The sequence below is a fragment of the Gavia stellata genome, chromosome 30, assembly GCF_030936135.1.
Source record: "Gavia stellata isolate bGavSte3 chromosome 30, bGavSte3.hap2, whole genome shotgun sequence".
Lineage (NCBI taxonomy): Eukaryota > Metazoa > Chordata > Aves > Gaviiformes > Gaviidae > Gavia > Gavia stellata.
In genome coordinates, this window is record NC_082623.1 from 691,603 (window position 1) to 708,715 (window position 17,113).

The 17,113-nt window shown below is 39.4% G+C and overlaps 1 protein-coding gene across 1 annotated transcript in view; it reads left to right on the forward strand.

Moving 5' to 3' along the window:
* Positions 1 to 17,113, forward strand: part of KDM5B (lysine demethylase 5B) — a 58,125-nt gene that overhangs the window by 12,372 nt on the left and 28,640 nt on the right. The window contains exons 2-9 of the mRNA XM_059831354.1: positions 608 to 685; positions 2,016 to 2,138; positions 3,040 to 3,210; positions 8,552 to 8,686; positions 12,410 to 12,503; positions 14,172 to 14,275; positions 15,756 to 15,914; positions 16,529 to 16,648. Coding sequence (XP_059687337.1) covers positions 608 to 685; positions 2,016 to 2,138; positions 3,040 to 3,210; positions 8,552 to 8,686; positions 12,410 to 12,503; positions 14,172 to 14,275; positions 15,756 to 15,914; positions 16,529 to 16,648 — 984 coding nt within the window. The remainder of the gene's footprint in view (positions 1 to 607; positions 686 to 2,015; positions 2,139 to 3,039; positions 3,211 to 8,551; positions 8,687 to 12,409; positions 12,504 to 14,171; positions 14,276 to 15,755; positions 15,915 to 16,528; positions 16,649 to 17,113) is intronic.

The window sequence follows — 17,113 nt, forward strand, 5'->3', positions numbered from 1 at the left end:
CTTGCTGTCCCACAGACACAACCCTCGGCTGTCGTACAGTTCCCGTGTGGGCCTGGGCCGGTGACGGTTGGCATGAGACCGGGGCGAATGGCCCGTGCAGCACCTTTAGCTGCCCAGCACGGGTAGGGAGAAGATGGACTGACTCGGTGGGCAACTGAAGGCTTATCTTTGAGGACAGGTCCTTAGTTCCAAAATGTAATTTATTTTGCGGTTTCATTATCTGTCTGTTTTAAAGGCACAATGAAATATTTCAAGGGGCAGATAATGAAGCTCACTTGGCCTGTCTCATTCTTCCTGCTTTCCAGGCTTGTTCCGCATGAAGTTATTTGGAAACGGAAGTAGACCGCACCACGGCTGGAAGCGCGGTGGGGCGCGATGGCTGCAGGTTGGGATGCAGCCCTCACGTACGGGGAGGTGCTGCACAGCCACCGCCCTGGGATCCTGCCGCGTGCTGCAGCGGCACGTGCTGTGCCGCTTAGGGCTGAGGAGGGTTTGGAAACCACGGAGACCTCTCCCATGCTTTGGGCTCACCTGGCTTTTGACTGTCGTACAGAGAACTTTCCTTCGTTTTCCTGGTCTTTTGATGAAGCTCTTCTGTTTTTTCCAGGACTGGCAGCCTCCATTTGCATGTGATGTCGATAAGCTTCACTTTACACCGAGGATCCAGAGGCTCAATGAACTAGAGGTAAACTGTAAAGCTGAACATTGCTTCTGCTCCAAAATGTTTACTTTTTTTTTTTGAGAGGTGGTGTTTTCCAGTGGATTGACCGTGAGCTGTGTTTGACTTGAGCTGGCAGCACTCAGAACCTCTGAACATCAGTTTTTAATTAGCAGAGAAATTCATCTGTTTCAGAATCTAGTTAAAAACATGGCAAGCATAAAAAGTAAAGTTAATGTTCATTAAAGCAACATAATTCAGGCCTTTTCCACACAGAGGTGCTTGTAAGTGGTTAAACTCAAATTCTGAAGTGCCACAGATTTGTGTCTGAGTTTTGCACGTATACAGCATCTTTTAAAGTAGAAGAGATGAAACATTTACAGAGTGCTTTGAAAATAACAAGCCATTTGGAAGAAACAATTACAAAATCTGGATTTGGTTGGTGCGAAATTTGCTGTTCGCAAGCACATTCATTCACCGTTCTCATGAATTCGGACTAGACGGAGTGAGTGGCGAGGAGTCCTGGCTAGCTTGCTACTGGTACGAATTGGAATGGTGGCGACTCTTTGCCTGCCTGATTTTTCTCGTGATGCTTGCTTTCTAAGGTCCTGATGTGGTTATGTGAAGTGCCAGGGTGCGGGCTCGAACGCTGGCTTTGGATGCTAAAAGAGAAAGATTTGTATGGATGCAAGCTGGTTCAGAGCTCTCACTGGAGTTTAAGAGCAAGCTAGTCTGAATAGACGTGGCCATTTTCTACCTTAAGAATAGAAAATGTGGTAACAATGAAATGTGTTGAAATTAAAGTCTAAGCTACTCTTCTTTAGCACAGCAACAGCCCAATTATCTTACTGGGTGAATTGCTGTGCAAACAGACTAGTTGGCTTTCCCTGCCCTGCCTGGTTTATATCCATAAAAATGAAACAAGTGCAGCTGGGAGTGAGAAGGGCTAACAAGAAAACCCCCTTTTTTGGGTGGGTTGGTATGTGTGTTTGGTTGTTTTTTCTGGTAATAAACCAAATTGTAGTAAACTATTGCATTTAGTAATGTAATAAATGTAATAAATCCTAGAAATGCAGCTAGTTTAGGTAGTTTTTAGCCGTAATAACTCATTGCTTGTCTGTTCTCAGAAAGTACTTTTCTAAATGCAGTAAAAGTTAACAAAACTGACTTGAGGAAAGACTGGTGGTACTTGTATGGAATTTTTTTTTTCTGCATATGACAAGAGGGAAAAATGCAAAATCGCTCTTGCAGAGGGAAAGCCAGGCAGGCAACTGAGGCTGCAACATTATAAACACTGGGATACAAAAGCTTAATCTGCGTTTAGTATGCAGTTCACATTTTTTCTTGTTCTTTTCAGGCCCAAACTCGTGTAAAGCTGAATTTTCTGGACCAGATTGCAAAGTTTTGGGAGCTTCAAGGATGTACACTGAAAATTCCACATGTGGAGAGGAAGATCTTGGATTTATTTCAGCTTAATAGAGTAAGACTGTTACAAGGGAGAAACTCTTCCTAAAAAGTTGTTGTGTTATCTCAGGTTCTGGGATAGTATCACAGTTGTTCAAGTGAGACTTTGGGGTATATCTAAGCTGGAAAAAGTATCACTTTGTTTAACCTAACATAGCTAATGTGACAAAATAGTAGGAAATATAATAAAAAGTTTTCATGCGAGGCAGGAGATCAAATTACACTTCCAGCTCTTCTTTAAAGTTGAACTTGGATACAAACTGGTCAAGAATAAATTTAGGCGTAACTGAAGGAAGCTTCTGAACAATGGCAGCAGTGAGAAAATAATTTTTCCATTAGAAATATGGGAGAAAAAATCCAATTACTTTTAGGATGAAGCTTGTTAAACTTCTGGAAAAGTTTATGTATTCCGATAGCGAGGGACGTTATTCACTGACCCCAAGGATATGGGGGGTCAGCTCTGTTTCTTTATGTTTAGGTTAGTTTTTATTTGGTTGATTTTGATCCTACTTCATAGTACTTCTTCCAGTGAGAAGAACTGATTGTACTGTGCTAGCAAGTCGTGTTGGAATACAAAGTAGAGGCATGACAAATTGCAGCCAGACAAATTCTCAAAAGTAGGCTGAATTACTGTTTGGTCACTTAATAAAGGTGCTGACTTGTTGAATTACTTTACAAACAAGTTTACACTTACTGAATAGGTTATATGTTACATGTTCCAGTTACAGCTTTTAAGAATTTCCATGTTTTGGTTTGGGTTTTTTTGGCTGTTTGGTTTTTTTGTTTTTTCTTTTTTAATCTATGTTTTTCTGGTTTAACAATTGTGGTGGTGTCTTTTCTTTTAAGCTAGCAGTGCTTTCCTTAAATGCTGATAGTTTTAGTATTAACTATATGACCATTTTGTTTTCACTCTTTAGCTAGTCGCAGAAGAAGGAGGATTTGATGTCATTTGCAAGGAGAGAAAATGGACCAAAATAGCCACAAGGATGGGATTCGCTCCTGGCAAAGCCGTGGGTTCGCACATCCGTGCGCATTACGAGCGCATTCTGTATCCTTACAACTTATTCCAGTCTGGAGCGAGCCTATTGGTAAGCTATATTGAAGCTAACTGAAGTCCAATTAATTTAGCAGCCAGCCTGTTATTTTTTTATTTATTGATGGAACACTTCCAAAGACTGCATTTTATGCTTTATGGCATGCAGGTGACAAGATGCAATCTCTGGTGTTGCAATTCAGAAAGCCATAGGCAAACTTTTAATCAAAAGTAAAGCTTTTAGAATTACTCTTCAAGGTAGAATTACTCTTACCGACTTCTTTGAATACTGCCTTTTTGTGTTTTCTTTCTACAGTTTACAGAAGCGTCATGATAACGGACATTCAGACTTCCTATAACGATTTCTTGAAATGCTGTTTTGTCAAATGCAAAATACTACTTTATTCACAGATCATTATAGGTCATCTCTGATACAACAAGAATGCTATGAGTCTGTGTCACTTGTTCATAGAGTGACTGAGGGACTATATCAAACCATGGCAGTTTTGTGGCAGTAACTCGTCTTCCTTTCCCTAAGGGTGTCCAAGTTCAAGAATGCTTCATGGCTATTGTAGTGTAGTTAACAGTATGGATTTTGACTACTTTCAAGCTTAAATCTTCATCCTTCTTGCTTAGATTTGGCCATTAAAACAGAATTCTGGGTTGGTTGAGAGTGGAAGCAACGTAATCCCTAATGAAGAATAGGGCTTTTCTTACAGAGCAGTAGTCATTTGTTTGGAAAACCAAAATAGGTTGCAGTTGCCAACACTCTTACCATGATGATCTTTTAAAGAGAGGAGTATTGACCTTTTTTAAGCAGTAAAAGCCCGAATCCTGTTACAAGCATGTCTTAATCTACAGAGATCAACACCAGCCTTTTACATAAAGCTACCAAAACAAGGGAGGGAGTTGACATAAGTCAAGAAAGGTTGGAATTGAAGGCTTTTTACTTAGCTAGTGATGATCACTTTTCAGCAAAGAACAACTAGATTCTGCAAGCCCTTCAGAAAAAATAATCTAACTTGTGTAGGTTTGAGTGTTTTTCAAATGGAGAATAAGAACAAAATATAGTTGAAGATAAAAAATCTTTGTGCTAGTGAAACTGCTCTATCAAAAATATTTTGCCTTGCCTCAAACACATTCCTGTTAAGCAATGGAAAGCAACACCATTTTCTGAAGGCATTTTATTGAAAACTTTGCATTTTTATTAGTTCTGAAAACTACGGATTCCCTTTTTTTGAAGCTGCTGTGTTTTATGACACCTCGCTTTGCTTTCATATTTTTGAGGTGAAGTTGCACAGGGAAAGATCTAATTAAAAGTTGTAAAACAGTTAACATGGTACCACACTCCCCATGCGAGTGTCTGCCACGCAGTTGATGTTTACATTCGTGGTTTTCTCAGCGGCGGACCCTTTTATAAGAGAAAAGCCTTCCAAATGAGGCCACGCTTCTTTTTAAATTTAACTTTCCAAGTTCTCTCTTGCAATGGGCACCTGACATTTGTTCCAAACTGATGTGTTTAGTGGATGCAGTTCTGGAAAAGCTATGTAGGTATGGTTAACTTAATTTTTTAACTCACCCCCCCCCCCCCCCCAAGCTGTTAAAACTCTCCCATATGTGGCAGAGCCGTGTATTTGCAGTGAACTGAGAGAATACACAGAAGTACGTTGGGTTTAGCTCACTTTTCGGTCTAAGATTTGACTTTTCTTTTTTTCTTCCTGACAATGTTGTCTTCCAACCAAGTTTGTTTTGCAATACATTTTTTGAGGAAGAATCTCAGATGAGATTCTTTTTGGCTTTTTTCCATGTGTTCTCAGTAAGTGGCGCTTTCCCAGATGCTTCTTGTGTAGGTGTCCGTTTTATTGTATGTCTGTTCAGTGCTTTACTGGGAATCTGTCTGTGATTTTTGGTTTGGAAGAAGATGTAGCTATTTGATTTGACAGCTGTCGGTTTGAGATGTGTGGTTCCTTCTTGCGATATTTCAACAAGCCTTTTGAGAGAAACTCTTCATGCAGCCAGGATGATCATCCGTAAAAGATTAGTGCTTGCATTCAATGATTTTCTGAGTTTTTTGGGGGTTTTTTTTGATTGGTAGTACTTGCAATATTCATTGACTTTTTTCTGCAAAAGATGAAAATATGGATGATGTAGTTTCCACTGATGACTATGCCATAACTTAAATCTCATCCAGATCTGCGTATAGCATTAATTGTTTATGTGTGGCTTAAATATCTGTTAAACTGGCTTCAGGAGTTATTTTGACAAATAGCCCAGCTGGAGTTATTTCGATATACATACCAAATTAGTGAAACTATCTGGAGCTGTTCAGAGGTGAACAGATAGCATGTTTTTATTAAAGCTCTTGTTCAGTCAAACAGCAAAAATTTCTTGAATCATCCAGTTTCTGATACTCAAAGCAGCTCTCCACAGGGCTATATTTATTTTATTCTTATCTTGAAACATTGAACTAGACAGGTCTTGGGTGTTTGGCTCCAGAGTAGTTGCAGTAGACCTGTTGGTGTACTGGTTCTTACTATCTGTGCCTCACTTACATTCTTAGCCATAGTAACCATCAGTATGATACTACCAAATTGCACTATGTGCCCAGAGGGATACGCATCCCCCTGCATGAATTGAGGTGTCTAGAGTCTTCTGTCAGTGCATCTTTGGTGATGCATTGCTCGGATGTCTGCGTGATTTGAAATGCAGCTACAGTTTGCGGGGCTAGAGATGGTCTTGTGGTGTTCTGTTTTTCAGTGAATACAACTGGTTCAGTAATTCTGGGTCTGAAATCTTCTCCAAACTAAGGTGTTAATATCCTCGTGGGATTCATATGTCCAAAGATTTATATGTGTATGCCTCTAATAAAGACGTTTCTGTGTGAGATAGTTCTGTAGGACCCTTTATTGTTACTGGAGAAAAATAAGCACCTGTGGAGTGTGATGGTTCTCATCCTCAAGTGGATACGTAGCAGGGGTAGACCAGCTGTATTCAGCAAGTACAGGGAGCCTGGGTGATTAGCTTGTGTGTAAATTACTGCTTCGTAAACATCTAAACCTGGAGGAGGTGATTTGTATCCCTGTATTTTTTTCCATCTTTCAACATCCGGAAGGCCTTGTGAACATTCCTGCTGTGTCCTTCGACTGCCTGGTGAAGGAGCTGCTACTTAATGGTTTCAGCTGATGAGCTTTTAACTTACTCTCTGCCACCATTTGGAGTTCAAGGATTACATGTGCAACCATCTTCTCAGAATACGGGATCATGGTCACAGTCTAGATCACAGTATGTAGGATGAGCTTATGGTAAATTATTGATAGAAGCTTAACTTTACCAAAAAGGCTCTCCTAGTTGGGAGAGAAAAGGACTGAAGCAATAGCAGCTAGTGTCCTTGGTTAAAGACTATGCTTGCAGGTGATCGGGTCATTCTAGGATAAAGTAGGTTCAGAGGAATTCCCATCCTTACGACAGGACTTAGACTAGAAGAACTAGTTGTTGTTCTTCCAGGTACAACTGAAAATGCTAATTAACAGCCATTTCATACTACTGCTTTGCTTTCAGATTACTGAGGCACTGGGAAATGTTTCTGCTTAAATAGTTGTTGAAACCTCAATATTTAGGAAATGTCTGTCTGTCTTTCTTCTGGGCTTTTTTTTGCTTGGGCCCTCCACCAAAGTGAGGCAAGTTATGCTATTTGTTGTTTTCCTTCCCAGGTTTCATTGCCATTTTGTTTAGTAAAAGCTGTTTGCCTCCTAAATACTTGCTTTCACAGATCATATATCCTCTGTTACTAGAAGGAGTAGAAACTGTTTTTTTTAGTGAAAGGTTTGGATTTCACATGATTCAAGGAGCTAGAATTCAAAAAAAGTCATTAAATTTGGCAATGTTTTATGCAGCATTACTCTCACTTGCTTTTCTGTTCTCTCATTTTCATATTTTTCCTGCTCACTCACCTTTTCTGCTTGTCCATTTTTTTTGTCCTGAGATATTAGCACTTGTAACTTTCTCCCACTGATGTTAATGTGAAATAATTCACGTCATCATCTTTCAGAGTGAGTTTTAAGGGAGCATGCTCTTCTGAAAAGCTAGCTGCAGTGCTCGGTGGCCTCCAAGGACACAGCACAGGAGCGTGCCCAACTTGGAGCATCAACCAGGATTTACTGCTCCTGTGCATAAGCTGCAAAGTTGGGTGGTTTTGTGTGTGTATTTAATATTGAAATTAAGTCAGACATTTGCTTTCAAATAAGTCTAGAGCTTATAAAGTCCGAGATCAAAAGCAGTCCTAAATAAAACAGAAGTTCTGGAGGTTTCTTTGAGCAGTGTTGTGGACTGTCTATGGGTGATAAGTAATGATATCCTGCTACCCTTGACTGATACTTCTCTTCTGTTAAATACACATTTCTTTCTGCATGGACTTGTCTTCTAAAATAAAACACCACTTTTTCCTCCTTCATCCCCACTTCTGACTAGCACTTGTTTCTGAAAGTCTGATTTCTGTGCTGTCTACAGAGCATCAGTCCTTATGGTGCTGCAGTGGTTCTCTTGCAGTTCCTCTCCTCTTTCTCTCTTGCTGAGAAAGTGCTTGTTATGGGAACAGATGTGGACTGGGGAAATGTGGATCCAGCAATTCGCGTGAAATACTTTCTGACAACATAAGACTTTTTTTCTTTCTTCAGGATTTGTTGTTTACTCGTTAAAAACTGTTATTTTGTCTGCTGTTCTGAATGTTGTGTGGCTTGACAAACTTGGAATTGTCATTAATTGTTATTTTTCTTGCTAAATGTATGCACAGTTTTCAGCAATTAAATGTGTTCATTCAGTGACTTGAAAGAACTAAAACTGTTCTTGTGTCGTCTTCCCTTCTGCCCTTTATTCATGCAGCAGTGTTGGCCTCTCCAAAACATAGAAGGAACGTAACTTCTGCAATGTTCTTCAGACAAAATTGTATTTTGTTTAAGACGGGGATGTGTGATAGGCTGTAATTTACTTTTATATTGCTTTGCACGTTCGCATTACAGTAATGCAACCTGAGGACACTATAGCAGTTTCCAGTGTGCTGTTGATAGAGTCTGCAAAGGCACCATCTACTAGAAGAATTGGTATTGGTATTCCCATAGAGGAATATTTGGTGCTCATAAAATATAAAGGATGACTTCAGCTTTATTTAAGATCCTTTATTATGGTTATTGCATTCAGTGAAACGGCAGGAAAAAGTGATTTTGACTTGTTCAAATAGATAATATTACAATTGTCATAAATACTAACTGTTTTTATTAACTCAGCACAGTAATTATTAGAGCCCTGTCTACATTCTTTCACATTAGCCAGGAAATTGTTCTACACAGAGTTTGTATTAGAAGTGGAGGCAGAAATTAAGTAATCAAATTGTGTCTCTTTAGTGCTTGCAGAAACCAGACCTTACCAGTGACACAAAGGACAAGGAGTATAAGCCTCATGATATTCCACAGAGACAATCTGTTCAGCCATCTGAAACTTGTCCACCTGCTCGTCGAGCAAAACGCCTAAGAGCAGAGGTGAGATAATCTGTCTTTACACGGGTAAATGCTCTGTGGTGACCGAGTCTGACATCGTAATGCAGTGATAGTTTGCCTAGCAACGTGGCACAACAGGTTTTAGTTAAGTTACAGGACAAATTTTATTTCGATCAGATTGCTAAATGTATATGCAAAGTAAACAGCTGTTTATCTTTGTCATTGTTAAACATACCTAAATATTTATAAATGCATAACTTATAAATAATATTGTGGGATTGTGTCATACTTTAAAAAGTGTGTAACTGTGAGTTACACACTGGGAGTTCTGAGAGGCTCTTCTACTGAAGCTGTTCCACTTATACAGTACTTACAACTGTGTACACTATAATAATGTTTTTAGCATAATTATAAATAATATGGGGCTCAGATTAAAATACAGGTGACAAGTTCTATAAATGAAGCTTGTCTTTTGCAGCTTTGATCTCTTGTTTCTTCAGAGGACAGCCAGTGAACAGTAGTTATTCTCTAAATGTGTTGGGAGGTTTCTGTAAATCTTTCATGAGTTGAAACCAGATGTTAGAGCAGAAGAAGGTTTTTGTTACAACTTTAGCGTTGTTGTATTCCCTTTTTTCTCTATCAATTTGTGATACTTTCACCATGCAATATAAGGGAAAAAATTGCATAACATTAAATCAGTATGGTTTTCTACAATCAAACAGGATTAATCTTACATCTGCTTAAGAAATAGTATTTATTTGGATAAGCATAAAATTAATTGATTACATCTGGATAGAGTTCTCCTGTGAAGACGTATTTTAGATCATGATGTGTCTCCTTTGTTGCTGGAGAACTGTAATACTGTGACTTCAGTCCTTCCAGACTCAGGTTCCTGCCTTCAGAGAGTTTACTATTTCTTTTGTTCAAGCAGATGAAGAGTAGGGGAGGCTTATTCCCAGGAGACGGTCTTATTAGTGGTGACATCATGAATTAGGAAGGTCACGATTGACTCTTTGTTTATAATGCAGATTTCTATTTAAGTTCGTTTCAGACTCTCTCTTAACTCCCATTGTTCTACTCTTGGTCTTTATTACTACCAAGTAGTACAGCTTAGTTGTTGCAAATTCTGCCTATAATTATTCTTAGTTAAAAAGTTACAGTTAAGGTTTTCTAAAGCTTTTCCACTCAAATACTCGGTTACAAGTAGGTTTATAATTCTGAGAAAAACTCAGTAGTTTGATCAGAAACTTTCCATTTGAAGTAGCTGCCTGTGGTTGAAAGATGCTAGTTCTCACATATCATTTAAAGATTAACAGCAGGGCAGTGAAAATTGTACTGAAATTGTAGCTGTTTCTCTGACAGTGGTGTCAGGCGACACTGACTGACAAGGAGAGCTAACTGCTCATACTTAGCCAAAATGCAAGGCTACCCTGTCAGCTCTTTCCCTGAGCCCTACTGATGTTGCACACCTAATTTTTACGGAAAGAAAGTACTTAAGAATAGAATTGAAACATACAGAGCTAAGGCTGAATTAAGCAGCGTGGACTGACTTGCTTAGGAAGGAGCTGTAGTGTTTTAAGACAATAATTTCCAAAAGTTAAGATTTGTTAATGTGAGTGGTTTTGTTCCGTTTCAGTGCAAAGTCAGCCAAGTTGATTAAATCCATTTTATTCTACATTGAAGCTACAAGCAGCTGATTTTTGCGTTGACCTGGTTGAAAAGTAGTAATGTTTGGTTAATGTGTTGACTTCTTGCTCTAACCAAACATACAAGGATTTGTCAGTGTCTTAAATTGTAAAAGCTAAGTTGGTTCTCATGTGTACCAGTTTGACATTTCCTGCTTTTCAAAGACTAACCATCTTCTATAAACCTTTAAAATAAGTGAACTACAGGGAAGTACTGTAAATTATTCTGACTAGCAAAAAATACAGCCTGTGAGATAAGCCTTAGTTTGCAATTGTAAGACACGCAGTTCATCCTTGCCCTTTCTTACTTGGTTAGTAAACGATTAGGAGAAAATTTTCGGAATTAGAAAGGAAAAGGGCAATGACAGTCATAGGCTGGTTTTGAGATGCAAAGGACTTAGATGCTTGATGTAGAAAAGATAAGTGTAAAAGACCAGAACAATGCTGCAGAAGTGAAAGCGAGATGAATCGGTAAGATAAAAGGCTGGGGAGGGGGTGAGGGGGAAGAGCTACTCTTTTGAAGCTAAATATAGGCTTAAGCACAGAATACGGACATAACTCATAGAAGTTAAAGATGCAGAAGATGGGGCATCTGTTACAGCATTGCTTGAGGATGTGCAAATTGATCCTGATTCAGTATTACTAAGTATAAGGAACAGCATTTTTTTGCATATCTTAAGCAATGGGACCTCTGCCTGGTCTCACAGAGACAGGAATTTGTCCAAAGAGAACACTAAAAGTGAAGAGGAAATAATGTCAAAACCACCTCTGTAACAATCCAAAGCAAATAAACTAACAATAAAGCCTAAAAACCCCCTGCAAACAGAACAAACGCACCCCCCCACCCCACCCTTTGAATACCTGATGATGTATTCCGGCTGGAAGTCATGCTTTTAGAGCTAGGCCAACAAGTCCTGTAATTTGGGGTTCAGGGAGTGGTTGATAGTGGGCTGACTTGTGTGAGCAGCAAGAGAGCGGTTGCATGACCTCATTTCCTTAAGAAATGAGGCTTAAAAAATACAATGTTGGAGAAACCCCATCTTTATGCTGAGGGATTTGAGAATTGTTCTCCCACAGCCTCAAAACTTCAGGGAACAAATATAAGAATTAAAGGGGAAAACATTATTCTGTGTAGAAAGCTCCACAATACACTGAGTTCCCTGCTTAGAAGATAGACCAGAGTATGTTCTGCTTCTCACGAGTAAAAGAAAATCTATGAAAGCCCAAAGTTCCTTGCTCCTTTGCTTCTTATCCAGTTCCACTGAAATCAAACTAAAAACACGGTATCGTTATTGGCACAGGCTTTTTGTAGGATTTCCTTTCAAATCTCCCCAGGTTGTTCCCTGTGTTAGTTCTCTCTGAACTCTGTTTTTAAATAATTGAATACAAATATTTCAGAAATTCATGTTGCCTTTTTAGATTTATTCGTTTGTAAGTATAAAATGGTTCCTTGAGTTTAAACGAAGTCCTCAAAGTCTTTATCGGACTTCCATCTGCCTGGCTTTTTCCTAGAACAAGTCAGGTTATAAGTTTTAAGGCCTCCGTTGTACCTCAATGAAGTGTTTGTGTCTCACATCAGCTTGTTCTCTGAACCTTTGCAGTCCTCTCTTGGCATTTATCAGGGCGGATTAAGATTTGGATGCAGAAATATTTTTTTGAATTTGGAAGTCAAAATTGTCTTTTTTTTTTTTTTCCCCCCACTTCTTTTCTCAGCTCTTGAGAGCACTGAAGTGTGTATTTGAAAACCTTGCAGGGTCTGCCACCAAAGCTACTCACCTGTAGAGACTTGCGGATAATATTTAGATCTTAACAGGCACTCTCTTGTTAGGACATAGCCAGCTTTTTCCCTTCTTCAGAGCCGAAGCAGCTCCGAGGGCGGGAGGAGTTGAGTGCAGGTCGGGTCTCTGTGGGCACGCAGCATTACAGGCAGTGGGCAGCTGTGTACGCCAAAATTGTCCGTCTGTACTTGGACAAGCAGCCGTGGGTTTAGATGGCAGCGAACATTTTCCCAAATGCATGTGTAAAACCAAAGTGTTCCATCTAAGGACATGATTGATTGTTTGTTTGATTTATTTTTAAGGCAACCAATATTAAAACTGAATCTGACCCTCCGGAAGCCAGAACTCATAATCTGAGACGTAGAATGGGATGTGCACCTCCAAAGTGTGAAAACGGTGAGTGGCAAGTGGGGAGTGAAACACAATGTGAATGCAATTTTGTGGTACTTTGTAAAAACTCGTTTTAAGACCGGAGTTAAATTCAGCAGTTGGAACAATTCAGAGTATTTAAAAAAAACCCCAAAACCACACTTCTGTAAACTTCGTTTTTAAATTGGAATTTATTATAGTCTTTTTTATGGCTTAGAAATCCTTTTGTTTGTTTTGTGAGTGGTTGAGTTTTCTTGGAGAAGAAGGTATTTTCAGTTGAAAAAAAATTTCTACATTTTTTTAAACTTCGGTGTCTCTTATGGAGCAATCAGAAATGAGATTTGAGCCATGTTTCTATTTTGTATTTTAAATAGCTAGCATCAGTCCAATAGCTTTAAATGGAGGAAACTCTTTTAAGAAAGTATCAAATTTCAGACACTTTTAGGAAAGAATTTGAATTTGAAATCAGGAAATTAAACTCATCAAGGTAAAAGGTACTATGTTGTGAACTAAACAATGAAGCTCCATAATATGATTTTTTTTTAAACTGCTTCTATCAATAGTCCTGATCTGTTATCTGTCCTTAAGAAATAATAATTTCAAACTGAGAAGAAATGTTTAATGCCATCAAACAGAAGAATAAGCTTGTTGACAAATAATTTGGCAAAGTAGATATAGGAACCATTTACAACTACTTAATAACTGAAATGAACTAAGTGGTTTGTCAGTCTCCTTTGTTCATTCAAAATCTTTTTTTTCAAGAATTTATGTATCTTGTACTCTTTTTTAATTTGATAATTTTTTTGTTTAGGGAGTGTCTCTAGGCATTAATATTTTCTCTTTTTTTCCCCCGACGAGTAGAAGGAAAAAGCTCTAGAGAGTTTTTTAATGCTTAAATTTCTGAGAGATGTGGACATTTTTCTCTTGTTAGCTCTCAAACTCCAAGAAGTGCTTTGGCTTGTCTCACATCCAGGTGTAAAGGTCTCTAGCTCGCTTGTAACTTTAGCTGAGAACTTCACTGCCTCTTTGTCTTTGGCACCAGAGCCCTGGGGTTCTCCACGTGCTGCTGTATGGATTTGGGTGTGTGGTTTCTTGGGTTTTTATGAGATCAGGAATGAAGACTTGAGTAGAGACATGCCCAAATTAGGTAGGAGTGTAAGGGTGTAAAGGAACTGCTTCTTTGTCAGGCCACTTCTGCTGCATGCTCATCTTTGACGATACGTATTCATGAAAGCTACCGCTGCAAGAAACTGAAGTGTGAAGATCATTGTAGGAAGTTGTAGTTGTGTTTCATGTCTCCATGTGACATGCTGCTGTAAAATTGATGGAGTAATTCAACCACATTTGTTAATACTACACGGAAACAAAATCTTAGTTTATGAAGATACTCACAATTTAATTTAAATTAATTTAAATGGGACTTAAAATACCCACTCAAAAAATGTGGGCTGTGATAGTCATTGCTAGCTCGTGATGGCATGCTTGGTTTTTCTGATAATAATGGCTTCTGCAGGCATTGCAGGTGTTCAAATCTTGCCTTAAGTTAACTGAAACAAGTGTGTGTATGGGATTATAAGTAATTCAACAAATAACTTGGACTGATGCAGTCTAACAAGTATAACAAATAAATAATAATAAGTAATGCTAAGCATTAAAACATTTTGTAATACCCTCATTTTTTTTCTCTTGCACCAGAAAAGGAAATGCATAGCACAGTGAAACTTCCCGAGAAGAAAGAACATGCCGGGGAGCCAGAGAAAGACAAATCCAAAGGCCGATCTAAAAAACCTACTAATGCTGTGAGTACACCCTGCCTTCCCGCTGCTCCATATTGATTGCAGGTGTTTCTGGGTTTCTCTTGGGTATGTAGTGAAATCTCATGTCATTTATATCACACTAAGGACTCTCTTGTGTTCTTCGTGTAACCCTGTGGTTGAAACAAAGCAGTCTCTGTGCCTGCTGGAATATACATACTCATAAAGCTTCATGCTGTTACAAAGCTGAAGATACAGGATGGTTAAGTTTCACTATCTATAACTAAAGTAACTTGTTTTCTGTCTCTGAGGTACAGTCTCAAAATAAGCAGTTTGAAAGAAGAGTCCAAATAGAAGTGGTGGTTCTGTGAACTGATCTCTCTCCCCATTGCTCTTTAACCTCAAGGGAGCTTAATGCGAGCTTTGGCACCTGGCTCTCCAGCAGACCTGCCACTTATTCCCCAATTTCAGCACTAACTTGGAATCTTTATTGTTCAAATGCTTCATAAAAAAAAGAACCCTGTTCCTGCTCCAACTCTCCACACACCACCACCCCTCCTCTGAAAAACCCAAACTGAAAGCAATGGTAGTTTGTCTCACTTCTGAGAAGATGATACTGAGATTCATTCTGTCCATGCCAGTACTTGGGTCCTTCCTAAAACCAAAAATGTTCTTCGTTTGATCAATACCTGCGAATGAAATGTGCAAGTACTAGAAGCCTGATGCCCCTACCCCCAAACAAAAAAAGCTTGCGGGGAGGAGCAGGAGATGCTACTGCTTTTTTTTCAACAACATAAGACAACAGGCTCTGCTTGTCCTCGCAGCTCTATTCTGTGTTTGAGAAGAGCCTTCGAGTCTGTGGCTAGTGAAGGGGTGGTGAAGGCCAGGCAGCCGACAGCCCTCCCCACGTTTGGAGCACGTGCACCTTTTCCTTGGGGCTCGGTAGCTGCTGCGTGAAACCTCCATCAGACCTTCTGTAACAGCTGCCCCCCGCCCAACAGCGCGTAGCTCTGCTGGGAGGCTGTGCCTTGCCAAATCAAAGCGAGGGTCTTGGCCGGTATCTCTGGGGAAAAAAAGGAACGCTCCCATCGAGAGGGGAACCCCTTTCTCTCTTCCGACGCTCCAAACCGTTGGTCCCAGGGCAGGATGAAACATTCGTGCCCACATGCTGCACATGAGAGCAACAAGAAAAAGGATTTGTGAGCCTCCAACAGAGGTTAATTATACCTGCCGAATCCACAGTACTGCTGATTTAAACTGCCCTGGCCACTGAATGAAATCTTCCATCATTTGGCAAAAAAATACATCCAAATAAATCCCAACTCTTGGGATTCTTCCTTAAATTACAGAGGGGGGTTATTTAAACTTTTGCAAAGATGTAAACATTTTGTGTTTGTCTGTCTCATTTGTGTTCAGAGATAAGCATTGGCAAATCATGTCACAGATGACTTGGTTGCCAAACTGCTTTTTCACCATGAGTTACCTTAAGTGCTCAAGTTCCCACTCTGGCACTTTTTTGTTACAGGTGGATTTGTACGTGTGTCTCTTATGTGGCAGTGGTAACGATGAGGACCGTCTGCTGTTGTGCGATGGCTGTGATGACAGTTACCATACTTTCTGTTTAATTCCACCCCTTCATGATGTTCCCAAAGGGGACTGGAGGTGTCCCCAGTGTTTGGCTCAGGTAATTTGACAACCCGTAAAAGTTAGGCTGAAGGTTATTTTTTTTATTATTTTGTGGTTTGTTTTTTTTTTAAACTTGATCTTTGGGATTGAAAATACAATTTGTTATTACTTAAGGTTGTGCAAACAAGGTGATAGAGGGTAAAGCTAAAATGAAGACTGGACATGCTTCAAATTGCAAAGCTATCGCTTAATATTTTGGAGCCAAAAATTTATCTGCCTTAGCATTGCTAAAATTTTGAAGAATACATTGGATTTTAATTGGCACCTTTCCTCTGTATTTAAAATTGGAGTCTCACTGCATGCTTCAGTGTGGAGGTCTATGCGTGGGGTTGTTGTTGGGGTTTTTCTTAGCTTTACTAGAGGAAGGAGAAATTAGGCATGTTCCTTCGTTAACGTTTATGCAGATTTATCAATATATAAATACTGGGGTTTGGTGAATTAAGCAGAGTAGTTTCTTCTTCTGACTGCGTGACTTGGGGCAGTCATTTCATTTCGGTCAGGTGTCCTGCCGCCTTCCCCATCAGATGCTGTAAGAGTAGCCCATTTGTGTAAAACCTGAGCACAGATTGTCTTATTAATACATTATAGAAACAATTATCTTTTCAATTGCAGGAGTGTAATAAGCCTCAAGAAGCATTTGGTTTCGAACAAGCAGCAAGAGACTATACACTTCGCACGTTTGGAGAAATGGCAGATGCATTCAAGTCAGACTATTTTAACATGCCAGTACATGTATGTTCATGTATTTATCCTGATGCCATAATGTAGATTTCATTTTTTGTGCTTAGTTAAAATACGTAACTTTTGAGGGAGAGGGGGTAATTCCCTTTTTCACTGGGATGAAAACCAAAACAGAGGTTCTCGTTTACATCAGTGAATCCTCGTTTACATCAGTGAATCCTTGTTTTTGCTGGTGTCATGGTTTCTTGTTCACTGGCTTCTTGGTTTTTTCACTTACAGACACTGAAGAAGTGTCTGTAAGGAAGAGAATTCTCTCTGTCGCCTATTCCTGAGAGAACAAAGCAGCAGCATGTCCTGGGTGGAACCACATTTCTGCTGCATTTTTTTTTCCCCTCTCACTGAAGCAATTTTGAAATGGGGAAATGCTTCAAGCGAATGGAGATTCCTCCCTGAGAGAGCTTTTATACACATGCTTTTCATATACCAATTCCTCAGTATATACTCCTTGTTTTTCTT